The sequence below is a fragment of the Lathamus discolor genome, chromosome 4 (assembly GCF_037157495.1).
Source record: "Lathamus discolor isolate bLatDis1 chromosome 4, bLatDis1.hap1, whole genome shotgun sequence".
Lineage (NCBI taxonomy): Eukaryota > Metazoa > Chordata > Aves > Psittaciformes > Psittacidae > Lathamus > Lathamus discolor.
The window spans coordinates 126,991,613-127,019,400 of record NC_088887.1 but is presented as its reverse complement, the minus strand read 5'-3'; the positions used below and the strand labels follow the sequence as shown (position 1 = coordinate 127,019,400).

At 48.7% G+C, this 27,788-nt stretch overlaps 1 protein-coding gene across 3 annotated transcripts in view; it reads right to left on the bottom strand.

Moving 5' to 3' along the window:
• Nucleotides 1-26,701, bottom strand: part of PGM2L1 (phosphoglucomutase 2 like 1) — a 44,225-nt gene extending 17,524 nt beyond the window's left edge. For 2 of the 3 annotated variants that reach the window (XM_065678957.1, XM_065678959.1), the window contains exons 1-5: nt 26,308-26,701; nt 11,307-11,474; nt 4,612-4,718; nt 2,434-2,518; nt 939-1,022 (exon numbers count right to left, since the gene is read on the bottom strand). In XM_065678957.1, coding sequence (XP_065535029.1) covers nt 939-1,022; nt 2,434-2,518; nt 4,612-4,718; nt 11,307-11,474; nt 26,308-26,418 — 555 coding nt within the window. In that variant the 5' untranslated portion in view covers nt 26,419-26,701. The remainder of the gene's footprint in view (nt 1-938; nt 1,023-2,433; nt 2,519-4,611; nt 4,719-11,306; nt 11,475-26,307) is intronic. The other variant, XM_065678958.1, reaches the window with a different exon arrangement.
• Nucleotides 26,702-27,788: the final 1,087 nt, after the last annotated feature.

Genomic DNA, 27,788 nt, shown 5'->3' with positions numbered 1-27,788 from the left:
CTGGAAAACCAGTGTGTCTCATTTTCTTCTTCATTGCTATAGCTAAGCAAAGGCTGGTAAAGCACTTCACAACTTGCTCCACAGAGGATAAATGCAGTACAAGCACATGCAAGGGTTATCTGTGTGCAGAAGAAGGATGGGTTTTCTATCCTTGCCATTACTCACTGACTTGTTACTAAGCTTTTAGAAAGCTAAGTTTATCTAAAGTTTAGAGTTTAGTTCAGATTCATATAAAGTTTGGAACAAAAATACTGTTACAACACTGCATAAGCAGCTTTTACTACTATGGATGGTTACAGTGCTCCAAGTTTTCAAAATGAAGGCACTCACCTTTCTCTCAATGCCCAGAAAAACAACCTTAGAGGGAGCAGCACAGTCTTACACAGTCACCATCTTCAGCACAGTCACCTACTGTGTGGATTAATCCACCTAAGTTCTAGCTTAGTTTCAAACTCATTTTTAAGTTTAAGAAGTGAACATGTAATTAAGCATTCCTTCAGCTGCTGATTTGACTCTATGGAATGTCACAACAGACTTGGGCTCAAGAAACACAAGCAGTGTGTTCCAGGTGCAAAAGAAAGCATGTGTAACTCAGGTTAAAGACAGATGAATTACTTGAAATCATTTGTCCTTCTAACCTACACATACATGTGCTCCAAAGGAAGATTCTTTCCTGTGAAGGTGCTGAGGTGCTGGCACAGGGTGCCCAGAGAAGCTGTGGCTGCCCCATCCCTGGCAGTGCTCAAGGCCAGGTTGGACACAGGGGCTTGGAGCAAGCTGCTCCAGTGGAAGGGGTCCCTGCCCGGGGCAGGGGTTGGAGCTGGAGAAGCTTTAAGGTCCAACTCAAAAAGTGCACGATTCTGTGCTAAGCCAAATGCCCAAAGCAGGTAACATGGAAGAGCAGCTGGCTGTGACACGCTAAAGACTCCAAGCCTTACCTTGTACCCGTTGTCCTCCTTCCGGTTGTGGGATGCGGTGATCATCACACCAGCCACAGCATTGAGCTGCTGAACAGCATAGGGCTACAAAGGAAACCCAGAAACATTGATTTAGTCAAGAATTCTGCAGCTAGAATGGCACAATGTTATATTATTAGGATAGTTACACAACAAGATGCTACAGAAGTGGCTTTTAACATTTCACCAGTTGATTTGAAACTGTATACATGAATGCTCATCATTGTCTTTCCTGTAGTTAATAGAGAAAGTTGTTGCATAGGAACATTATTCCATTTACTAACTACACAAACACAATTGTTAACTGACCAACTAAAAGCCTACACTCAGATTACACTAGTATTGAAGAGAAAACAGGTTGAAATAGAAAGAAGGAATTCACCAAAGGGCTTGTGGAAAAACAAGGTACTTTCTGCTAGAGAGCACCCAGTTCTTTCAGCCTGCCCTCAAAACAAGATCCACAACACACCAGAACAGCTTGTAGAATAGAAAACAGGGCAAACTGCGATACTATTAACTATGTACATGCAGGAGAAGTCAGCACCGTTCTTGTTACAGCCTCCCTCAGAAGGATCTAGACAGGCTGAAGAGACGGGCAGAGAAATTCAATGAAGTGCGTGGTCCTGACCCTGGGGAGGAATAAACCCTGGCACCAGCACAGGCTGGGGCCTGACCTGCTGAGAAGCAGCTCTGTAGAGAGGGGCTTGGGACCTGGTGGACACCAGGTTGTGTATGAGCCAGCAATGGGACACTGGGATCAAGGTGGCCTATGGTGTCCCAGACTGCATCAGGAAGAGCGCTGCTGGCAGCTGGAGGGAGCTGATCCTCCCTCTGCTCACCCCTGGTGAGGCCTCCCCTGGAGCAGTGTCCAGGTCTGGGCTCTCCAGTATGAGAGATCTGGAGCTCCTGGAGCAAGTCCAGTGAAGGGCTGTGGGAACGATGAAGGGTCTGGAGCATCCCTCCTATGAGGAAAGGCTGCGGGAGCTGGGCCTGTTCAGCCTGGAGAAGAGAAAGCTCTGGGGGAATCTGGTCAATGTGTACAAGTACCTGAAGGGAGGGTGTCAAGAGGATGGGGCCAGACTCTTCTCAGTGGTGCCAGCAATGGGATGAGAGGTGACAAGCTTAAACTAAACCACAGGATGTTCTCTCTGCACACGAGGAAGAACTTGTTCACTCTGAAGGTCACTGAGCACTGGAATAGGCTGCTCAGAGAGGTTGTGGAGTCTCCTTCCCTGGCAATATTCAGTAGCTGCCTAGATGCAATCCTGAGCAATGTGCTCTGGGTGACCCTGCTGGAGCAGGGAGCCTGGACTAGATGACCTCCAGCCTCAATCATTGGGTGATTTTGTACCAAGCAGCCTCCATTTTCTGTTTAAATACTGGGATTTGATAAAAATCACTAGTTTGCATTTTTAGTGAACTTTCAAGGATTCCCTTACCTGCATGGTTCAACAATATAACAAAGAAGATGACTTACCACAAACGGAGTAGGGACATAGGTGGAGAAGAAGTACACAGGTACATCCTTAGCCAGCAGGACTGCAGCAGTGAGCTTTGCAAGTCTATCAACAGGAAGAAGAAAGCATTCAAGTCAATCCAACTCCCCACAACACTCCAGCAGCCATTTGTTAAATCCCCCCGGTGTTTTCTGGCTTACACTAAGAGTAGTACCCTATAGCTTGTAGAGTTGATGTAATGCAGTTTTCAGGTTGTAGAATCCAAGTCAGTGCTTTTAGTCATTGCTTGAACAGCACAAGGCGCTTCAGTCAACCACATAAATAAATCAGTGATATCAAAACCTCTTGGTGTGACTCCTGTCCTTCATTCAAGGACAGAATCAATCTACCAGAAAGTCTGAAGCGCCAGATGTCTGCAACAGCAGGTTTGGGAAAGGATTCAGCATCCCACCCAGCAAAGTGGGTTTGCCGGCCTTGCTCAGCAGCTTCAGACAATATCCATGAAGAGATCTCTTCCTAAACATACTCCTGCAAACCAGTACACTTTTACTCAGGAAAGGTTAGAACCAGTAACAGCAACTCTTGGTTTAAGCTGCCTTTATAATAAGCTTTTCCTCTTAAGGAGCAGGGAAATGAATTCTCTTCCAGGTAACTCATATGAAACTGTTCTGTTCAAATCAGGTACACACAGCTCGGCAGTTAACAGGAAGTCTCAGAATCAAAATAGGTGAGGGATTAAACAGTGTAAGTTTGTTTTGCTCACTTGTCATGGGAGATAAGGAAGCAAGTATTAATGCCTGTCTGTATACACAAGTATAGCGTAGCCTAAGTTTCAGTGACTCAGAATTTCACTGTGGCACCTATCAGATATCACATAAATATACTTCGAAGAGTTTGAGAGCTCAGGTTGTAGTTGAAGTTACTGACATTTTGCTCCTGTAGCACAATGGTTTACATCAACTTAATCACAGGATACAGTCAGACAGTCTGACATCTCCATCAGCCCCAGTGCTAACAGAAAGAAAGGAGCACTGCTGCTCACATAGTGCTGGATGAGCACATTGAGCCAACTGAAGAAAACCCCTTATGGGGAGGTTCACTTTGATTTCAGCACTACTGGAACTCTGTGTCATCCCAAGGGGACAAAAGAAACATGTAGTTGAGAACCGATTGAGTCTTGAAACACGAAATACAACTGCGCTGCCATCAGATCTGAAGTCCAAGCTCTGCGTGGCTGAAAAGGAATGTTTTTCTTACACTTCCACATGTTTAGGCTGTGCATGACCCCGATGATTCGGGTAATAACCTTGCAAACATAGTGTAACAGAGAAAAAAACGTTCTGCCAAAGCCTGGTTGCTGACACGCCACACATTCTGAAGAGCAGGGTGGAGAGGCAGAGCTCAGGGGGATGGAGAAGCTCTAAGACAGACACTAGATTCTGCTGCACTCCATCCCTGCAATATTAAATGCTGACAAGCATTAAATATCCCAAACTACATTAGTTACAACAATTAGGCATAGTAACCACATTAACTACAATAATTAGGTAGCTAATGGGTTGGGTTTTGGTGAGAAACGTCATTCAGGGAGCAAAACACGTGTTGTAATCGCAATGGGATTAGGATTCCTTAGAGAATTCAGAAAGCAGCTCTTTTACAGATCCACTCTCCCCTTTCCTTGCAAAGGGCACATTTCAGCATCACTGGAAGTTTACATTTTAAGCATTCCAGGTAAAATATTCCCAATGTGGAACTGGGATCACAGACGAAAATAAGGGTACCAAAACACCAGGTTATGGTTGGCTGCAGGTAGAATTATTCTCCCCCAAGCAAGCTTAAATCAGATGTTAAACGTTATCAATAGTGTACTAACATTCAGTGATTTCAAGCTAGATGTTAGTACTCAGAATCTACCTTCACATTCAAATTTCTCTCCAGGCATATTAACTTCTTAATGTCTGCCTAATGGTCTTGGGCATTTAGATTGTAAATTCTTTGGTGAAGGGACTAGTTTATATGCCACATTTGCTGACAAGGTATCATAAAGGCTTTAGGCCGTGTATCTCTTCCTTACTACTTAAATGGACTAAGGGAGGGGGAAGAGTGCGTAGCTGGTGACACAAATACTCCGATAGAACAGAATGCATTTAAAAGCACAATTTAATGTCTAGTCTTGCAAATGTAATCAATACTCATACTTCTTACTGCTGCAGTTGCTGGTCACCTGACCTCGTGTGTCATATCCAACAACAAAGCCTCTCTGCTTAAAGTCTGAGAAACACCTCTCAAGATACTTGTAGATCCCCTGGAAAGAGAGAAAAGAAGAGGTTGGGCAGAATTAGCTCCAGTGCAGCGCACACAAACGTTACAAAGGATCTTCCACGTGGGATGGAGAATGTCAGTAGGCAAAACCCAGCTCAAAAACGGCAATCATGCTGTTCACAAAAGCAGCATCCTTTTTTCCCCAGTGTTCACAGAAAGAAAGAAATCGGAGAAAGCCAGGGAAATAAAACCCACACAACAATAAGTGACCTGATAGCATTAGCAGAAAGCTGGAACCAGCAAAACCCTCAAGCAGTAAATACTTGTTTTCAGTCTTTCCTGTGCTTTTATGTATTCAAATCATCTTGGAGACCCAATTGAGAGTAATCCACTTTTCGAAAGCTTATCCATTGTGGCAATGTTAGGCCAGTGCCAGCCAGTGCTAGTCTTTATCCTTCTGCTCACAGCACAAGTCAGGCACCTTTTCACCACTATTTCAAACCATCAGTTCTAAATCTGCATCAAAAGGATGCTTCATCCTTACCCAATTTGCCAACCAAAGGTTTATTACTAGTGACCTGCTCCAGGTGGACAGATTAAAGCCCTCAATGTATGTACCATGCAGATAAACCAGCAAAAATCCAAACTGCTTTCCCTCCATCAAGGCAGAACAATTCCAGGGGAAAGGTATCAGAGATCAGCCCCATGCAGGGAGGAGAAAAGGGAGCAGATCTGTAAAACACATTGGGGGTGAGGAGAAATATGTGCTGAAACATACACAGGGAAAATCAGCTACCTTGGTCAGCTACCCCTCTACCAAAGGGGAGGACTCAATGCTCCTTGGGATCACAGAATCGTAGGTTAGATATGGTTGGAAAGGACCTTGAGATCATCCAGCTCCAACCCCTGCCACGGGCAGGGACCCCTTCCACTGGAGCAGCTTGCTCCAAGCCCCTGTGTCCAACCTGGCCTTGAGCACTGCCAGGGATGGGGCAGCCACAGCTTCTCTGGGCACCCTGGGCCAGCACCTCAGCACCCTCACAGGGAAGAGCTTCTGCCTTATCTCCAACCTGAACTTCCTGTTTCAGTTTGAACCCATCACCCCTTGTCCTATCACTCCAGTCCCTGATGAAGAGTCCCTCTCCAGCATCCTTGTAGACCCCTTCAGACACTGGAAGCTGCTCCAAGGTCTCCACACAGCTTCTCTTCTCTAGGCTGAACAGCCCCAACTTGCTCAGCCCGTCAATAGTGCATTACATGACGTTCTGGCTTCACCTTTCCTGTGGCCTTCAAATCCATTAGTTTCCCAGTTAGAATCTCTCTGGAGATCCATTACAGACACAACCTAGGAAGGATCAGCAGTTTTAGACAAAAAGGCACTGTTGTTAATGGAAGCTTCCAGAAGCTACAGTTCACTACAACCAGAACACAGCGCTAACACAAACCCAGTGCTATGAACATACAGCAAACAGTAGCTTAAAAAAGGCAGCTCTTGTGAGAGGCAGTTTCCTCCTCACACAATGAAGGTGTGTTCTGCAGTGGAATTGAACAGGTTTCCCCCCAACATTAAATACAATGCACTCAATCTGGATCTGACCCTCCTGTGGAGGCAGGCTGAGAGAGCTGGGCTGGGGCAGCCTGGACAAGAGAAGGCTCCTGAAGGGGAGACCTGAGAGCAGCTCCAGTGCCTAAAGGGGCTGCAGGGAACCTGGAGAGGGGCTTGGGACAAGGGCCTGTAGGGCCAGGCCAAGGGGAATGGCTTGAACCTGCCCGAGGGGAGTCTGAGCTGAGCTCTTAGGCAGAAGCTCTTCCCTGTGAGGGTGCTGAGGCGCTGGCACAGGGTGCCCAGAGAAGCTGTGGCTGCCCCATCCCTGGCAGTGCTCAAGGCCAGGTTGGACACAGGGGCTTGGAGCAAGCTGCTCCAGTGGAAGGGGTCCCTGCCCACGGCAGGGGTTGGAACTAGATGAGCTTTAAGCTCCCTTCATCCCAAACCGGTCTGTGATTCTATGATCACCAATGAGCGATCTCTGAACTGGAAAGCCAGACTGACTCCTCATGAAATTCAATGAGCTCAATTTATTTGGTGTTTCTTGCCCTTTTCCCCCTCAAAACGTGTTTCAGAGCTTAACGAACTGGATACTGACATCTCTCTGGAGAATTATGGCAGCTGCAGATGTCTATAGAGGGATTCAGACAGAGAAAAAAAACTTTAAAATCAATACAAATCCTGCATAGGGACATAAGTGGAAAGTGCCAGTGCACAATCAGCAGCCAAAGTCACCTTCACATTGAACCGAACTGTGTTGACACAGACATTTACCCTGCCCTACAACCTACCAAGAACTTTCACTCACAACTGTAAAGAGACAAGAGATAGAGGAATGGAGAAAACTTGATCGAGTGTGACTTGAACACATTGAATAACATGTAAAGAGATGAAGAGCAGATGAGGAGGAGGAGGAGGAACAAGAGATGATGATGGGGAATGGCTGAGGGACCTGAGGGGTTCAGTCTGGAGAAGACTCAGGGGGGACCTGATGGCTCCCTACAAGTGCCTGACAGGAGGATGGAGCCAGGAGGGGCTGGGCTCTGCTCCCAAGGAACAAGGGATGGGACAAGAGGAAGCGGCCTCAAGCTGCCCCAGGGCAGGTTTAGATGGAGCTGAGGAACAATTCCTGCCCCAGAGGGTGCTCAGGCATTGGAACAGGCTGCCCAGGGCAGGGCTGCAGGCACCGGCCCTGCAAGGGTTCACACCCCGTGGAGACGAGGCCTCAGTGCCATGGGGCAGGGGTGGCCTTGGCACTGATGGGAATGGTTGGACTGGATGAGCTGAAAGGGCTTTTCCAACCTGGTTGATTCTGATTTTATTCTACAATTCTATGATTTCCCTATATAAAGTTCACAAAGAGAGATCTAGATTGCTTCTCCAGGCATGAATAATCCTCTTGTATGTCCACCAATCCTTTAGGATTCATTTTAAAAGAGAAGTGAGGGGAAAGCGATGTTATCAAGAATGGGATAGAAAGATTTGGGGTTGATGAAATCCTAAAGCTGTTACTGTCTCTCTTAAAGCCCAGTATTAAAACCTTTCAACTCTTATCTTCATCTTTGCTTACACAGCCAGAAGAAATGATGCAAAGGTGACTGGTTTTCTCACTGCGGGGGTCAGTGACTGGTTACTCACCCAGTAAGAGACGCAACTGGTTCAGTGGGGCAGAAGCAATATGTAGGAGGCAGGAGAATCGAGGCTTTATGTGTAGGTTACATCCCTACAACCTTCAAAAGGAAAAGTCATTCAAAAGCAACTTCCTAATATCCTGTACCTTTCCGGATCTGACTTTTAGTGACATCAATATAATCGTGCAAAGACAGCACGTGCCTAAGCACGCATCTGAACTAAGATTTAACTGAAGGGAATGGTTTAATTTCCCTGAAATCTCCTTGTTTTGAACAGCCATTCCTTCCTGGAACAGACAAATAGAGACGAGGTTGTCCATTTTCACATGAGGTTCAGCCAAACTGTTAAGGTCATCAGCTTCTGAAGCAAGAGTACTCAAACAAAGAGATTAAATCTGATGCAGTTGACTTCAGAAACATGTTCTCATCCGCTTCCCAGTCTTGAGTCTGATGAACAACCAAAAATAGAAGCTCCGGAGAGGGAGCAAAGGATTTCAGCCCAGATTGTTACTTTCAGAAACCAGTCTTGCCCATGAAGCTGAACTCACAAACACATTCCGTGCTGACCAAAATGAACCTTTTCCTTTCTGCCAAGAATGTGTCTCACTTGGGCAACCCAAGCTCAGTCACGCTTCCACGAGACTGGAAACAAAGGCAGCATGCAATGTCCAGGAGATCAGAGCATGAGCAACTCCAGCTTCAGTCTGCACAAGCCAAGAATTGACTTACTTCCTTTGTGTTACCAAGATATTCTTCTGCATGGCTGCATCAAAAGCAGCAGGAGCAGCAGGGCAAGGGAGGGGATCCTGCCCCTCTGCTGAGCTCTCGGGAGACCCCCCCTGAAGCCCTGATCCAGCTCTGGGGCAGCAGCACAAGAGGGACATGGAGCTGTTGGAGTGAGGCCAGAGGAGGCCATGGAGCTGCTGCGAGGGCTGGAGCAGCTCTGCTCTGGAGCCAGGCTGAGAGAGCTGGGCTGGGGCAGCCTGGACAAGAGAAGGCTCCTGAAGGGGAGACCTGAGAGCAGCTCCAGTGCCTAAAGGGGCTGCAGGAAAGCTGGAGAGGGGCTTTGGACAAGGGCCTGTAGGGCCAGGCCAAGGGGAATGGCTTGAACCTGCCCGAGGGGAGACTGAGCTGAGCTCTTAGGCAGAAGCTCTTCCCTGTGAGGGTGCTGAGGCGCTGGCACAGGGTGCCCAGAGAAGCTGTGGCTGCCCCATCCCTGGCAGTGCTCAAGGCCAGGTTGGACACAGGGGCTTGGAGCAAGCTGCTCCAGTGGAAGGGGTCCCTGCCCGTGGCAGGGGGTTGGGACTGGAGGAGCTTTAAGGTCCTTCCAACACAAACCAGGCTATGACTCTATGAAGACTAAAAGTGGGAAGAGAGATGTTTAACTATATTTCATATACACAATACAAAGCCATTTGTATTTTATATGCTCATAGGAAAAGGAACCACAGAACATCCGTTTTCTGCCTCATGCTATTCATTCTCAAAAGGATTCAACACTTGTCTGTTTGCCTCCCACTACCTTCACTGCAGCGAGACAAAGCTGCATTTTCCAGATTCTTAAGCAAAAAGCATTCAGATTCTTATTTACCATCATAAAGTACATGCAAGAATGCCTATCACAGTCAGGGATGACAGTTTAACAGAACTACAACCCTAGATAAATCAATGTTCATATTCACACTCTCAAGTGCTCAGGGTCTGGATAATATCACATCAATTTCCAATGTACTCTGAATTTATTTCTGATACAGGTTAGAGTATCTAATGTACTTGTTCTAAGGAAAAACGGATAGAGGAATACATCCACTGAGAACAGCCCAGTACTGTATAAGCAGCAAATGCAAGAACACATCCACTATGAGACAGCTATATAGAAAAGGAGCATGGACCATTAGTGATCAAAACATCAAGTGTTCCTTCCAAAGGTGTTTACTGAAAAGGTGGGGAAGAAATGAGAAAACTGGGGACCTTTGAGGAAGAACAGATCACCCACCCTTGAGCAAAACAGTGCTTCAAAGAAAAGCAGAGACCGTGAAGCCTTATATTAATCAATAGGTTGATTTATTCAGACTATCAACGCACATATAACTCATTAACATTGCTTGAAAGAGACGCAGGGAGAGAAATGGAGAAGGGTGTGATCACTTCCCAGCTCTCTTCGGCATGCAAGACCAAAATCGAGAGGAAATCACTGAGGGTAGAAGCCATTGAAGAAACACATCCAGAAGACTGCACTTCTGTTTGTTATCAAACCACCAGTCAAAAGAATCTGTGATATGGTTTAAGGAAAAGATGTGTCTGAAGTGAGGAGTCTCTGCCACCAGTTTCCCCCACAACAGCACTGGTGCCACTCATGACTCCATAGCAGCCTCTCTCCAGCTCCTCAGCTCTCTGTATCAACTATTGTGTCCTTCTAGATGGTCATCCAGCACCACCAGCAAGCAGAGCTTAATCTCTGGCAGAGAAAATTGGGATTAAAGTCCCCCTGGCCAAAACTGTACCCACACCAAACCCATCAGACCCTTTTCAACAGCATTAACAAATTACTATCAAAATGACAGTCAGGAGCCACACCTAAGTTCCAAGATCTCCCTGTCTGTATTTCAATCAGGAAGTCCATCCCATAACACTGTACTCCAAAATACAAAGAACTAGTCCTCAAAGGTAACAACATCCATTTACAACGTTTTCCTTAGCAAATAATTCTATGGTGATGTCTCTAACCCACATACACAGCTATTAAATCATAGATAAGCCACGAATCAGCCCTCTCTGATACAATATGTAACATAAGATTTGCTGTTTGAGAGTTTAAATTCTTATCTCGAATTACCTTCTTGCATCTCTACTTTAAGAAGTGCCAAGAGCCACAGGGAGACTACAGTCATGGCACTGCACTTAACCCCAGTATTTCCTACAACCCATGTAACTGGAAGGATTCCCTGGAAATTAAACAATTTACAATACAGATGCTCTTCAGTCAGTCCACATTTGCTTTTTCCATCTTGCTTCCTGCTCATTTTCTTGGTAAAATCTGATTTTTTCCATATAGTTATGAATAGCTTTAGCTAAAAATGAAAGAAAAGGCTTGTTTGCTTGTGGTTGGGCTTGCTTTTGGCTTTTCTAGATGGGTTTTTGTTCAGTTTTTGACAAATATTCAAAGTTCTTAAGAGAGTCACTCATTTTGAACTACAAAGCAGCATAATAGGCCATAAAAAAAATACACCTGGCCATTCCACCGGCCAAATCCCAGTGGAAGGGATTATATTCCGCCTCCTCATGTGCACAGTTAAAGCTGCTCAAGCTATTTTCTTTCAGCACTAACCTGTGCTATCACTCTCCTATTGAACACCTGCTGTGTTTCACCCTCAGCTTGTGTTTCAGCAGTACACTACATACCCCAAACACCGTGAGACCATTCAGTCCTCTCCTACACAACTACTCAGCTTACCTGTGTGGACTGGATCACTGTAAGATCATTAATGTAGCAGAAGCCAGCTCCCATGGCAGAGCGAAGCCCAGCGGTCCCAAAGGTCAGCCTGCAGCAGAGGCGATCCCGCAGCTCTTTGTGCTTCCCATTCCGTAACAAGCTTTCAATCTGTTCTTTAGTTTTCTGGTTCTGAAAAAGAAGAAGATCTTCATTTAGCTCTTGAAACCAGGATGTGAACAATATGCTCAGTGGGGTTAAATCATTCCTAGCTCTGCAGTGCAGCAGGTACTTCCTATGCTATAAAATGTCCATCTCCACAAACTCACCTTCATTGTAGTGTTCATTTCTAGCACAGAATCCCAGATTGGTTTGAGTTGGAAGGGACCTTAAAGCCCATCCAGCCCCAACCCCTGCCACGGGCAGGGACCCCTTCCACTGGAGCAGCTTGCTCCAAGCCCCTGTGTCCAACCTGGCCTTGAGCACTGCCAGGGATGGGGCAGCCACAGCTTCTCTGGGCACCCTGTGCCAGCGCCTCAGCACCCTCACAGGGAAGAGCTTCTGCCTTATCTCCAACCTGAACTTGCCCTGTTTCAGTCTGAACCCATCACCCCTTGTCCTATCCCTGCAGTCCCTGATGAAGAGTCCCTCTCCAGCATCCTTACAGCCCCCTTCAGACACTGGGAGCTGCTCTGAGGTCTCCACGCAGCTTCTCTGCTCCAGGCTCAACAGCCCCAATGTTCTCAGCCTCATCCTTATTTATAAAGGCTTCAGGAGCTCTTGCTGCACCTATATGCTGATGTGTTTGCCCAGTTGCCAATACACCTTCCAGCTACAAGAAGCCTAGAAATGGGAAGCACAGACTTCAGAAGACTTTCCCCAATGCAGGTCCCACCAGCTCGTTCTGTGCTGCTGGAAGACAAACAAGAATCCTGACTTCAGAGCAGCACTTCCTTCCTCCCCAGGGCAGAAGTCTCTCAACAGGCACAGCAAGAGCAAGCTGACACTGTAAAACCAGAAAGCAAGCCTGTCTTTTCAAGTTACATCAGTTGTTAGGGAGGTGACTACGAGAGAGTGAAAGCTCCTATTGATCACAGCTGTCCAAGAAAGATGGGTGTTTCTCTCTGAGAAAGGCCCAGACTTTTTGGATACTTGCCCTGCTCAGCGCGGACACTGGATATGAAGAGGCTGGGGAAAACACCAGTAAGTACTACTCCTGAAGGTAAGTACCGCATGCCCCAGTGTAACAGCCACTTTCACAACCCTCCAGACTGAAGGTTTTTAACTTTATTTAAGAGGGCCTCAAGAATTTTGTCAGTAAAACGCAGAGAATTCAACCAAACCTTTCCAATTACCTCTAAGTTCAGAAGGAATCCATTTTCCACACAGTCCACGATACAGCGACCAAAGAAAGGATTATCCAAACCACTCCTTGGACTTATCCTTCTGAGGAAGTCAAGTCACATATTGACAGTCTCATGGTTCATATGCAAGACTCAGAGACATTCCTTTCTGGTACCATTGTTAGCGGCTCTTACACCTCTTCACCTGCACTTACATAGCTTACTGCAGCCAAAAGCTCTGTGGTGCTGTCTGCGCAGTGGGTATCGTGGTGGGGACTTGCTGCAAGAGCCTGTACCAGCTCAGACCAAGTGTTGGTTAGTCCAGAACCGTGACAGCAACTGTCAGCAGATGCCAAAACACAGGAATAAGGGCAGCACAACCACAGCAGGAAGCTTGACAAAGATGCAAAGGTGACCACAGCATTGCCTACATAGGGAGATCCTTACCTGCATAGGAGGGTTCTTTGTACAGCAAAAGGGATACGAACACAAGTCAGGACAGAACACTGCTGTCATCCCTCACCTTTATCATCTAAAACCCATGACTAAAACGAATGCCAGCCGACAAGGGAAAAGTCTGGCTAAAGAGAAGACTAGGAAGTAATTCTTGTGACACAAAACCTACTCCATTTTAGGGTCACTTAGATTCTTCCATAAATGCAATGTTTGTCATTTCCATGCATAGAGAATACACTTTCTCCCATACACAATTCAGCTGAGGGGGTGATTATACATGCCTGAAAGGCTTAATTCAAGTAGCTACCTTAAGGCACGAAACACCACAATCCTATGGTTTAAAGTCACTCCTATGCAATGCAAGGTGCATCCTGTAGCAGGATCCAGACACTGATTATATTATCAGTGTTTTCCTGAACGCTCATCACTGTCAAAGCTATGAACTCCCAAATGTACACAGTGCAAATACACACAGACCTGAGCAAGCTCTTCCCTGTGAGGGTGCTGAGGCGCTGGCACAGGGTGCCCAGAGAAGCTGTGGCTGCCCCATCCCTGGCAGTGCTCAAGGCCAGGTTGGACACAGGGGCTTGGAGCAAGCTGCTCCAGTGGAAGGGGTCCCTGCCCGTAGCAGGGGTTGGAACTGGATGAGCTTTAAGGTCCCTTCAACCCAAACCAGTCTATGACTCTATGATTCACAATTATCCAGCTGATATTGAGGCTAGGAAACAATGGGACATAATAGAGAAACCTTACTATTACCCATGATGATTATAATTAGACAGTCATGCTTATACTCACAGCATCATCCTGGACATGCCCAAGGAAACCTAAGGGACAGCAAGAGAAGGTGAATCCACTTAGACAAAAACACAGTAACAGAAGAGTACTGATGTGTGCCCTTTTACAACAGGTACTAACAGGGAGTGATTCATCCATACAATGTTGTTTTGAGAGATGCTGTTTGGATGAGTAAGGACTCATTAAAAGGGCAGCAGAGCTGGTGCAGGGCCTGGAGCCCAAGTGTGATGGTGAACAGCTGAGGGACCTGGGGGGTTCAGATGGAGAAGAGAAGGCTCAGGGAGGACCTGATCGCTCCCTACAAGTGCCTGACAGGAGGATGGAGCCAGGAGGGGCTGGGCTCTGCTCCCAAGGAACAAGGGATGGGACAAGAGGAACCGGCCTCAAGCTGCCCCAGGGCAGGTTTAGATGGAGCTGAGGAACAATTCCTGCCCCAGAGGGTACTCAGGCATTGGAACAGGCTGCCCAGGGCAGGGCTGCAGGCACCGGCCCTGCAAGGGTTCACACCCCGTGGAGACGAGGCCTCAGTGCCATGGGGCAGGGGTGGCCTTGGCAGCGCTGGGAATGGTTGGACTGGATGAGCTTAAAGGGCTTTTCCAACCTGCTTGATTCCATGATTCAATAATTTATAGCAAGGGATTCTGAAGGCTCTGTGAATTCATTTGGTTATCAACAAACTGTCCGCTGCCATCCAGTTTGGATGAGACATCTCCCAGGCCCTATAAACACAGCACAACCCAGCCAGACTTGCTGACAACACAGGGGCTAGAGCAGACAATCACTACACAGCTGTACAAAGCAGTGACTCCAGTTGTGTAATAGCACAAGCTGCACAAGTGCTTCTCTAAAGCAGCGTTCCTTCGAGCAGGATCCCAAGGAAAGGTTAAAACGGCAAAGGGAATGTGAATGGCAAAGGTGGAGCACCCTGACATTTAAAATAGAGGTCAGCCAGCTCCAGCTCAGGCACTGCCTGCCCCAGGGCAGCCTCTGCAGCACTGGAAACAGGGAGGTTCTGCAGGAGGAATGGGAAAGTGCTGGGAAAACACCATGAGGAGAGCTGCGCTCTTGGAAGAGGAAAAGCATACTCAGAAGCTACCTCCACAGCCTGATAACGGACCACGAGCACCAACATGAGGAGACATGGGGATTGAAAAGAAAAGGAAACCATGATTGTTCACACTTCAGATGGCTCCGAACCCGAAGCCATCAGTCACAACGCAGCTAGAAAATGGACTAAAAATGAAACGAACCCAACAGGGCACAACAAATATTCAATCCCAGGAGTAAAAGCTCTGTTCCAGTGTTCAGGAACAGCCAACCAGAACACAAATGACTAATGTGAGGAGAAGCCGAGGCAAAAGGACATGAAAACCTCATTTCACACTATCCTAATTCAATACATTGTTTTGCTTTAAAATAAGGGCTGTTAAATGACACAACATCTTTAATGGGTTTTTCGGATACGCTGCATTGCTTGTCTGCAAACACAGAGTAACATGGAGTACGTGAGAGTTTATGGACTGGAGTTCTGCAGGACCGAGGCAAGAGTTTATTCAAACATTTATTTCACAAATAGATTAACATGCATTTTTGATTAAAGTCACCTTTATTTCCAAAGGGAAGACAATCAGCCAAAATAGCATCCAAATAGCACTGAATTTGCTGCATGGAGACCTCTTGAGTAGCTCTGAAGGGGGCTACAAGAATGCTGGGGAGGGACTCTTCATCAGGGACTGCAGTGATAGGACAAGGGGTGATGGGTTCAGACTGAAACAGGGCAAGTTCAGGTTGGAGATAAGGCAGAAGCTCTTCCCTGTGAGGGTGCTGAGGCGCTGGCACAGGGTGCCCAGAGAAGCTGTGGCTGCCCCATCCCTGGCAGTGCTCAAGGCCAGGTTGGACACAGGGGCTTGGAGCAAGCTGCTCCAGTGGAAGGGGTCCCTGCCCGTGGCAGGGGTTGGAACCGGATGGGCTTTAAGGTCCTTTCCAACTCAAACCATTCCATGCTTCTATGATTTCATTTGCTCAGGTTGCACTTGGTCAACTAAAAAAAGGAAAATCACAAGTTCCAAGTTAAGGAAGAAAGTCTCAAAGCTTCCCACAGATGACCTGAAACTCCTTGGCAACAGAAAGAAGGAATTTTGAAGCCTTGGAGTAAATTTATACGTGGTGATGATCAGTCTCATGCTCTGGGTTATGCTTTCAACAGCATTCAAAGACTGATCTCAAGACTGTGCCCACACTGTGGAACAGCTTTTCCTTTTTTCTCTCTCCAAGCTGGAACTTCAAAGCCTATGGACCCCTTCAGCTCTCTGCAGCACACTGCTTGGGGATGAAAACCATTCAGCACACTAAACAGAGACTTTAAAGAGTCAGGTAGGGCCAAACGACAATGACAGTTCCCACTGTTGACATTTAACCCTGAAGAAAACCCTTAGGATCATCAAATCCAACCATTCCCCAGCACTGCCAAGGCCACCACTGCCCCATGGCACTGAGGCCTCATCTCCACAGGGTGCCTGCAGCCCTGCCCTGGGCAGCCTGTTCCAATGCCTGAGCACCCTCTGGGGCAGGAATTGTTCCTCAGCTCCACCTAAACCTGCCCTGGGGCAGCTTGAGGCCGGTTCCTCTTGTCCTATCTCTTGTGACCTGGGGGAAGAGACTGACTCCCACCTTCCTACAACCTCCTTTCAAGTAGCTGTAAGGAGTGATGACATGTATGCACTAAATGTGCAATAGAATAACATTAGAGACTGGGGTTACAAAGCAGAAAGTCCAGTACATCTTTACATAAAGCATCTTTTCTGCAGTCATTAGTATCACCGCACAGCCACTCTCCATCAACACTAACCTCCCTGTTATGTGACGTGGGAAGCACTAAGAGGGTATATCGGAGGAGTCAAACTATGCAGCATGCCCTTGTATTTCCAAATTCCAAAGAATTATTGTCAATCCCATGCAATTCCATGACACTGAGGCAGGAGGCTTACCAGCAGCTGTAAGTGGTTCACTGATGTATTCAGCAAATAACTAACAGATCACTGCTTAGCAAAGAATTTGTCAAGCTTCTGAAGCCTAAAGCAGTGGTAAATGCCCCATCCCTGGCAGTGCTCAAGGCCAGGTTGGACACAGGGGCTTGGAGCAAGCTGCTCCAGTGGAAGGGGTCCCTGCCCGTGGCAGGGGTTGGAACTGGATAAGCCTTAAGGTCCCTTCTAACTCAAACCAGGCTGGGGTTCTATGATTCTAAACCAGGTGAGGCAGCAGCACAGTGCCAGCACCACACTCAATTAGCTTAAAAACACAAACCGAGACAACTCAAGTGCCTGCTCTTCACCATTGCCTGGGTTAGTACATCGGGAAGCTCTGTTAATCACAACACAGCAACCTAGAGTAAGCAAAAGAGAAGTCCCTTAGAGATTACCAGCTACAGCGTTTGGACAGTATATTTAATACCCTTAAACAACAGAAAGCTGCCTAAAGCTTCCTGTCTTCAGCAGAAAAACTAGGCTCTTTCATACCAAAATAGCAGTTCCTTAACAAAAGCAGTGCTCTAAGATATCCTGACACCCCCAAGGGCTCTGACATAGCCATTCAAATTCTTCTCATGGATTCAGTGACTTAAAGAGCCCACAGAATTCAAAGCTTCGCCTACAGTCAAGCAGTGTGTGGATGTCAAGGATATGAAAACAGCATTTATTCCAACACCCACCAAACACACCACATCCCGGCACTGGTGGCCAGCAAGGCCCTATGGAAGAGCAGCTACAGCCCCCGCAGGCAGAGGAGCAGCTCAGGGAATGTGGTTTAGGAGCCCAGCACTGTGCCACCAAGTGCAGCATCAATACTGAGGCACAGAGGTGAGGGCAATGGTACTGTGGTGAGCTCAGCACCTGCAGTCATACCACAGCAGTGCAATTTGTGGTCTTCCCTAGGGTCTTCCCAGCCACTCCAGAAGTAATCTGGTAGGGTTATCCCAAGGGGCTCACTGACATGTACTGGTTTCTCCTTCATAGCCCCGTGAAACTGAGCAGGGAACCACAGAATGGTTTGGGTTGAAGGGACCTTAAAGCTCATCCAGTTCCAACCCCTGCCCCGGGCAGGGACCCCTTCCACTGGAGCAGCTTGCTCCAAGCCCCTGTGTCCAACCTGGCCTTGAGCACTGCCAGGGATGGGGCAGCCACAGCTTCTCTGGGCACCCTGGGCCAGCGCCTCAGCACCCTCACAGGGAAGAGCTTCTGCCTAAGAGCTCAGCTCAGTCTCCCCTCGGGCAGGTTCAAGCCATTCCCCTTGGCCTGGCCCTACAGGCCCTTGTCCCAAGCCCCTCTCCAGGTTCCCTGCAGCCCCTTTAGGCACTGGAGCTGCTGTAAGGTCTCCTTGCAGTAATACCCCAATAACTGGGCTGCAATTGCCATCCTGCACTAGGAAATGGTTAGAGAAGGGGGGAAAAAAAGAAGCTGAGTCCATTTCAGTACCTTGGCTCGGGCAGGGTCTGCCTGAGCCCAGCACCTGGCACCATGCCGGGCAGAAGCATCACTGACTCCCCTCAAAGAAGGGAGAGCTGGACCCTTCACAGCTGCTACTGGTTCTCAAAGGATTACTTGCTAGTGGAAAAGGCATGTGACAAAGAGCAAGGTCCTTCCATCCCACAGAGATCAATCTCCCAAAGGCAGGGAAAGCAGGGAAGAGGGCACTGGGGAGAGGGTGAGACCCACACACAGGCCCCCATCCTACAGGGATCCTCTGCTGACAGCCAAACAGCTTTAACACATATCCAACAAGTGCCCACCACACCACAGGGCCCCACACAGGTCAGGAGGCTGGACAAGGCAGTAATCAAGAGGCAACAGGCACGGTTCCTCCTGCTCTGGGAGGCAAAGGTGTCCTGACCACTGCTGGCAGGGTGCAAGGAGGCAGCAGATAAGGTGACAGCAACCAGGAGGTCCCTGGAAGGAGCAGCTCGTGCTACCTGAATGGACACTGCTGGGGCCAGGAAAGGGGCAGGGAAGGAAAGAGGGGCCTTTGGCTGGTGACTGGGCTCGAGGCAGGTTTCTGACTGCAGCTCTCCCCTTGGTCCAGCGTAGTCAGAAAAGCAGCACCAGTTCCCTCAGCCTCACCTCAGAGGCCAAGTGCCCCAGCCCCTGACCATCCTGGAGCCCCTCTAACCAGTTTACCCGCACCCATCTTGTACTGGTGGGCCAAAACCAGACACAGATCCGGATACGGGGTAACAAGTGCTGAGCAAAGGGAGACATTCCTTCCCACGCTGGCCCAGGATGCTGCCAGCCTCCTCTGCTGTCAGGGAAGGCTGCTGGCTGCTGCCCAGCACGCTGCCTACAGACTCCCTGGGGCTTTTCAGCAGAGCCTAGCCCCAGCTCCCATGGCCACAGGCAGCTCCCCTTTCTCAAGTGCAGCCTGTGCTCACTAAACTTAACTCCATGTCTATTCCCTGACCCACCTGCTTCCCTTGGGAAGAGCAGTTCCGCCCTCAACTGTTTACTTCCCAATCTGGCAGCACCTACAAACATGATGCGAGTGCCCTCACACATTAATCTACCATTTTAAGATGTAAATTCGGGAAGCATTCTTCATGTTTTAACAGTTTTGAGGCTTGCCACTGCATAGGTGGGAAGTAGAGAGCAACCAGAGGTCAGGCAATGTTTTCCTATCCTGTTTCAAGTACATCCAGGGAGTCCTCTCATCCTCACAGAGCAGGGTTTGCATTACTGAGGAGCTAGGAGGAGGGAGAATGGGAGAACCTGTCCTGAAGTACTTCAGCTTCATGGTCACAGAGAAGAAACAGATGTAGTTCTGCACTTATATAGCACCAGAAAACAAGTGCATTATTTTCCCTATATAATTATTATACTAATACAGATACATGCCATCTCTAGAGAGCTGGTACTACCAGCTTATAAAACAGGGAGGGTTTGCAATTTACCTGTTTTGTCTCCGACTTAAGTTCTCAGCCAGGAGCTTCAAATAACCCATATAAGTGGTCTTGGGGCATTAAACTTTGAAGTGGTGATAATGGCTTTTAAGAAGAGGGAAGGGAATGAGCTGGATGCAAGACAGACCTTAAGTAACTGAAGATTTACTGCCACAACCAGATGTAGGGCAGAACTGTAGGGTCACATCCTGCACCAGTCAAGATTCTGCAACATCAACGTGTTTAAAGCAGTCTTTGAGCTTTCACTGAACAAAAAATAGATATATTCTGCTAAATTCAGTGTAATGCTGCTTCATCCTCAGTTTCCATGTTCTGCACAGCCACCTGCTGAGCCAGAATTAGACTTCTTTTGTAGCTCATCAGGATACATAATCAGAAACAACTGGAGAATTAAAGCACAAGGACATTAGCTAAGTATTCCTTACTGGTCCTTTCATTCCCAATCATGTTAATAACATGTACTTACTGCCAGAGTCGGGTTTCAAAGCTAATCCTGTCAAAGTAAGCAGCAGTTTGCAATTCCCATTGCCATCATTTTCTGCTTTGCAGACACTTTGCATGCAGCCAGGAAGAAGGGAGGGGAAAAGGGTCTCAAATTTGCTTAGAATTCAGGAAATTTGACAGCAGCTTTTGGGTTTTAGTCAGCAACTGGTTTAAGCCTTTTTTTAATTGGAATCAGGGTTAGTTCCAAAGATCCAAACACATCGGAGCATCTATTTGTAGGCATTCCCAACGAAGACCAACAGATCAATGTCCATGGCCTAGCTAATCCCCACATACCCAACTTAACACCAGCAGTGACACCTGTATCAAGTCCTCACTTCCAATTTCTCTTAGAAATTGTAGGATCTCATTTCCTCTTGTTAAGCAAGAAATGACTGGTTTATACTCAGCAACTGCATCAACATTATAATGTCAAAATCAGTCGGGCAACTGCAGGCAAGCAGTTACACAGGCCAGTTACTGTGGTGGGAGAAGGAATGGTGATGGAGTGAACCACAGCATCTACACATGGCTGTAGGTGCTGTATTGCATAGAATCATGCCATGGTTTGGGATGAAGGGATCTTAAAACTCATCCAGCTCCAACCCCTGCCACGGGCAGGGACACCTCCCACTACAGCAGCTTGCTCCAAGCCCCTGTGTTCAACCTGGCCTTGAGCACTGCCAGGGATGGGGCAGCCACAGCTTCTCTGGGCACCCTGTGCCAGCGCCTCAGCACCCTCACAGGGAAGAGCTTCTGCCTAAGAGCTCAGCTCAGTCTCCCCTCGGGCAGGTTCAAGCCATTCCCCTTGGCCTGGCCCTACAGGCCCTTGTCCCAAGCCCCTCTCCAGGTTCCCTGTAGCCCCTTCAGGCACTGGAGCTGCTCTAAGGTCTCCCCTTCAGAAGCCTTCTCTTCTCCAGGCTGACCCAGCTCAGCCCTCTCAGCCTGTCTTCATAGCCAAGAGGTAGGAGGCTCCCTACATGACATCCCTTATCTCTGCCAACTCACTGGGAATACATATATGATGTAAGTTTGTCTTCTGTTTCATTCCCAAATCCTGGTCCCAGTGAGCCACACCACGTCCATAACAGTTGGCTGCTTCTGGTAGGGAGCCAGGCTGAAAGAACATTTTAGGTACAGTCTACATCCATTCTGCCCGTTTGGAGCACCTCATGGAATAGTCTTGCGTTGTGCACCAAAGCCAGTCCCCCAATACTGTCTCCAAAGGCCCTACACCTCCCCTATACATTGTATAACCCATATACACAGAACTTAAGTCTACACACTAACAAAACCATCACTCCACCAGCACTTGGAACGAACAGGAGTAATGTGCTCCTGTGGCAGGGAGGCTGCATGGACCGTAGAGATAGGCCTCAGCCAAGCACCATGGACCATTAATAGTGAGCATCCACTCTGGAGGGTGTGAAGCCACAAGCAGTGTGACTTACAGCCACACTCCACTGTAGAAAGCACACACACACACCACACTGCTGATGTGCTACTTCCCTCAGAGAGCGCGACAGGAACATCACACCAGCTTTTCAGGAATGCTGAAGCCTGGAAATCAGTATCTGTGAGGATGAATGGTAAAAGAGCTCGAAATTAGCAGTGCTCTGATTAGAAAGATCCTGAGAAAGACCAAACACAAGACCAAACACCACTGGCCAGAGGAGGAGCAAGCAGAAGCACAGCTCAAACTCTGCTGATTTAATTCACTGGCTCAGTGTACAGAACAGGAAGTGACAGGCAAAAAGCAGGTCACATCACCGTGGTGTTCATCACTTACATTTATAAACACCTAATACAGGGAAATCCCATATTATCCAAAGCAAGTCTTAATTCTCAAGTCTTATTGCTGATTCTCAAAAGCCTGCACACACAGAACAGCAACACCCTTTCCCACTTCCATAAGAACACCATAGACAGCATACAGCTTATTTATCAATATAGTATCAGTAGACAGTATCACTGTGAAGTACAAGTTTCAAAACCATCCTGATGGCCTTTCTATAGCTTAAAGCCTTAGAACAGCACTGAAGGACAGTCCTTGTGTTATTTCAGAACTTCCCAAAGTGGCTGTACCCATTTTGGCTGCACCAACATGGGGTTTGTGTCCCCATCTACCCAGAATCAACTAGTTCAAGTATTCAGTGCTTTAGTATTAGAGCTTGCCAATTCCCAGACTTTATTTCCCCATTTTTAGTCTTAAATAATCACTTAAAAGGTCTTAAGATAAAAATATCACAACTTGAATAACAGGAGCAGCTTACTAGTCTCTAACTACCAAGTCCATTTCCTCTTGAGAGTCACACGCATCTTAAAAAGCCACTTAGAAGCATCTTAAAAGCCACTTTTCCATCTTAAAAGTCACGAGAACGACAAGAAAACTGAGGAGCACTCCAAAACAAAGCCCTGAAACCAGCCAAGCCACACTGTCAGCAAGCAGGAAGCTATTCGTGCTGTGTTCATGCTCTGACAATGAGGCCATGAATTAGTAAAGTGAAAGTACAGTGAAAGGGGCCTGTACAAATAGCTCCTGGAGAACTAATGCAAGTTTTCCCCTGCAAGTGATGTTCTAACTGTGCCTTTGATAGCCACATAGCATCCCCTTTCCCCCCCCCATACACTCCACCACAGCCCAGAACAGTCTGTATACAAACACTCCTCCAGATCTCTGCTGGAGATGGGTAAAGCTACACTACCCTGAGCACACAAAGGGAACCAGAGCCTCATCAGTGATCCCAGAGGGGTAATGAATAAACCAGCAGCCAACAGCTTGAGCTCAGGCTCCAGTCTTGCACACTAAGGACTTACTGAGGGAAAGCAGAGGGCACCCATCAGTTACTCTGACTTTAAGGCAAGGCCGTGGATCTTTCTTAGGCATCATTTTCATTAAGTAGATGGGGATCTTGAGGGCTTTTCAGCCTGGAGAAGAGAAGCTGCATGGAGACCTCAGAGCAGCTCCCAGTGTCTGAAGGGGGCTACAAGGATGCTGGGGAGGGGCTCTTCATCAGGGACTGCAGTGATAGGACAAGGGGTGATGGGTTCAAACTGAAACAGGGAAGATTTAGGGTGCTGAGGCACTGGCACAGGGTGCCCAGAGAAGCTGTGGCTGCCCCATCCCTGGCAGTGCTCAAGGCCAGGTTGGACACAGGGGCTTAGAGCAAGCTGCTCCAGTGGAAGGTGTCCCTGCCTGTGGCAGGGGTTGGGACTGGTTCAGCTTTAAGGTCACTTCCAACCCAAACCACTCTGTGAGTCTATCTTAATCATCCTGGTCACTCCCACCAGGTGCTGAGCCCCTGACTTACACCAGAACCTCCTCTGCTTCAGCATACAACAAACACTCAGCTGCTCCACTGGGCACACCTCATTTTCATGTCACTCTGTGTAGTAAAACCTTGCCACTCTATAAAATAACCCAAGACAAGCACATAAAGTCATTACTCCAACCAAGGTCCAAAACTCTAACATTTGCTCTAAAGAGAAGTTTTATTGGGGATAACTGCTCCAACACAGCTTTCCACAGGAGCCAAAGTTAGAAGCATCAAGGCAGATGTGGAAGTACAAGAGCAAAGTTAGGGAGTGGATTAAGAGGAATTAAAGGGAAAATAAACAGAACAATGACTAATTGCTGACATAGTTTACCAATGAGGATCAACCACAAGGAGGGTGCCTTGTGCCTCCAGGCCTGTCTCAAAGACAAGAGTAAACACACAGCAATTAATGAGAGAATGGGAAAAGAGGGAGATTTAATTACTGAGCTTCCTTTAAACCAGTTGCCAGAGGCACTAATGATGATGTACGATCATGGTGGGAGAGGAAGAAAGCAGAAGGATCATCATATGGTCAGGTTTCTTCCACCCGCGGCCCAGCCTGTAACCAGTTACAGGTTAGCACATAAAACCCAATCCGAAAGGATGGAAACACAACTCTAACCATTAATTACAGCAAGTAATTTTCAATTAAGTTAGAGGACAAAAGCTCCCCACAGCAAAATACTGCTGTGAATGTAGTGCATGGATTTTTGCCTTGCTTACAGGCTCAGGAAGCTGGTGGGAGGGGCAAATAATCCCTCCTCATGCCATACTTGCTTGTTTGGCCTTGCTCTCCTGTCCCACAACACCTTCACTTCTTGTTTCCATCCTCTACAGAGTGACTGCAAGTGCTTCAGAACCAGGCAGTGTAGCCCCCACTGTAGAACCCACAGTGTATGTCCCTGTGGGTGCATCCAGTCCTCCTCCTTCAGGTGATCTTGAGTACTCAAAATCCACAGAAACCCTCTTTAACATCTCTCCAAGTAGTAAGTTCAATAATGCAGGTCATGATTATCACCTAGGGGAGCAAGGGTAAGCAGGTGCCATCAAACCTCCCCTTCAGTTTGTATTGTCTTGGTTCATTTTAGCCTTAGAAGGAGCTATAGAAACAGTTAAATTTCACTAGCCTGCTTTCAACCAAAGTATTTTCCCCAGTAACCTTCATATTAAAAAGTCTAAGTTCTCAGAGGAGACCTTATCCCATGTGCCAGGAGTTAAAGGGTGGCTACAGAGAACACAGAGACTCCCTTTTGTCAAGGAGTCCCATGAAAAGACTGGGGGTGATGAGCACAAGCTCCTCCTGGGGAGATTCCCACTGGACACAAGAGGAATTTTTTCCCAATGAGAACAATGCAGCCATTGGAATAATCTCCCTGTGGAAGTGGTGACTCCCCAGTGTTGGACACTGTTAAGACTGGGCTGCACAGGGTGCTGGGCATCCAGTCTAGGTCATGCTTTGCCTGGAAAGGTTGGACCAGATGATCCTTGAGGTCTTTTCCAACCTGGAATTCTGGGATTCTTCTACTCCTTATGATTTTAGGATAAACATACATTAAGGTGCTTTAAAAAAGCCCCACCAACCTTTCAATCCACCAAAACCCCCCACATTTACCGGAGTCCAGTCCGCGGTACCAAGCGTATTATCAGGAATGCTATTTCCTTCTTCCACTCCTTCCCTCCCCCATGCTCCTATCCCCAGCTATTTCCACAACAGCAGCCCTAAGCACAGAACGCGCAGATGGCAAGCGCTGATTCCTGCACAAACGAAGGGAGAGAGCAGATTCCCAAGTAGCATAAAGCCCATCTAAGGGCCAACACGGAGCTCCCTTGTAGCCCTCCTGCTTTGATCCCGACGGGACTAAACAAGGAGGAAACAGCATAAACACATCGATAACCGCTCTCCGTAAAGTAAAAGGGAAAAAAGCAGGAAAGCAGCCACATAAGCCACTGTTTGTTTACCCTCCTCCATCTCCAAGATATTTTTAAAGCACAAGCCATGATGTTTGGGCAAAAGAGCTGGAAAACAGAAGTAACCCTTTCAACAAGGCAAGCAACATAACCTCCAACACCATATTATCCTTATTATCATGGCCTCAGATTTGTTTTGGATGGGCTGATCGGAGCTAACAGAGCCTGCAGTCCTCCTGACACCCTGATGAGGATGGCAAGGGAAGGGGTACGGCAGAATATCAGCCTCTAAAGCCTGTTTCTTTGTCAGGGATGGCGTTAAAACGAGGACAGAAAACACAACCACGCCATTTGCCTCTAACGGCATCAAACCACCCTTAAATGAGGTTACATGAGACCACGGTTAATGTCTTCATGAAGGAGCAGGAGCAACACGAAGCAGGTGCCGTGCTCCATGTGGCAGTGAGATGACATCATCCCGGCAGGTACAGCCCTGGGGGGCCGCCGGCCTCCCCCTTCCCCTCTCCAGGGTCCGGAATTCCCAGTCCCGGCAGTTATTTTGGGATCAGGGTGGTTATTTTCCAAGGCTGCCCCTCAATCCCAACTCAAGGGGAAAGGGCTGTGGCGAGGGAGAAGGGGCCAACCACCACCCTCAGCACCGGGCAGGATGGGATGGGGATGGAACGCGCTGGAAACGACGGCAAACCAAAACGACGGAGAAGCGCCCACCGGGTGTAACGGGGGTGATCCCCCCCCCGCCCCAGCCACACACCCACCTTGTCCCAGCTCAGCCACTGCCACACCGCCTTGTCCAGCTGCGCGTCGCCGGTGCTGGGGGCGATGAGCACGTTGGAGTTGACGTCCCCGGGGGCTCCGCACTCGCCCATGTCGCCGTCCGCAGGGGGGGGGGCCGTCCACAGCCGCGGGTGGAAGGAAAGGGGGGACAACGACGGCGACGGCAGCGGCTTCGCTTCTTTCACTCCGCCGCGGCACCGCGCATCGCCTGAGGGAGGGGAAGGCGGAGGAGGACGGTGCCGCGGTGCCAGAGGGAAGCGGGGCGGGGGGGGTACCCGCTATTTACCTCAGCGTAACGGCGAGTAACGGCGCTCGCCGCCCCGCACCGGCAACGCTCCGAGCGCGCGCCCGGCCCCCGCCCTCCCGCCGCCCGACAACAACCGCGGCCCCGCCCCTCGCGCCGCGGCCCCGCCAATCACGCCTCGCCCACCCCACCGGGAGGGCGGAGGGGTTGGGGGAGAGCGCCGCTGCAATGCATGATGGGAAGTGTAGTCCGAGCGCCGGTTTCGACCGCCGCGGGGGGCAGTGGAGAGAAACTACAACTCCCGGCATCCCTTGCGGCGCGCCGCTTTTTTTCCTCGGGCTGAGGGAAGCGGACGGGGCTGCGAGGCAGCGGTTTCGCTTCCCTCAGTGATGTCTGCTGCGGGGGTCCCGCTTCTGCCGCCGCATTCCCTCTCCGGTAGTCCCGTCTCTCCCCACAGAGGTCGCGGCTCCGCCTTGCTCCCGCCCCGGGCTCCCCGCGGTGGTGGCACTGGCCCCAGGGGCACGCAGCCGTCGAGTGTCACAGAGCGCTTGGCCCTCAGGGGGCCTGAGCGGGGTGAGGGTGGAGGCAGAGGGCGGGGTGGAGGCTCCCTCCTTTTGCTTGGTGCAGACCGAGAGTGCGCGTTGTATCTCCCAACACCCGCTCTAACAGGCGCTCTGTGCCTCCTGGGCATGAGGAAGAGCTAAAAACCTCCCCTTCAGCCTCTGAGGCAGCCTTCATGCTCCCGAGCGCATCTCTTCACTCTGAAAGGATAATGGAAGCAGCACAACCCCAGGGGACGAGCTGCTTCTTCAGAAGCGTTTCCAGCTGGGCTTCGGCAGGGATTCAGTTTCCATTAGGAGAGAAATCACAATCCCCATCTCCCCGCCCAGGCTGCAGCAGTTCTACTTGAACTGCTCCAAGCAGAAGACTGTGGTGGTGACCACATCCCGCAGCGCATCCGTATCCCACAGAGCATCCTTATCCTGCAGCTTATCTAGTTCTACTTGAACTGCTCCAAGCAGAAGACTGTGGTGGTGACCACATCCCGCAGAGCATCCTCATCCCACAGTGCATCCGTATCCCACAAAGCATCCTTATCCTGCAGCTTATCCTTATCCCACAGCGCATCCTCATCCCGCATAGCATCCTCATTCCGCAGTGCATCCTTATCCCGCAGAGCAGCCTTATTTTAGATTGGTTATAAGGAAGAAATTCTAT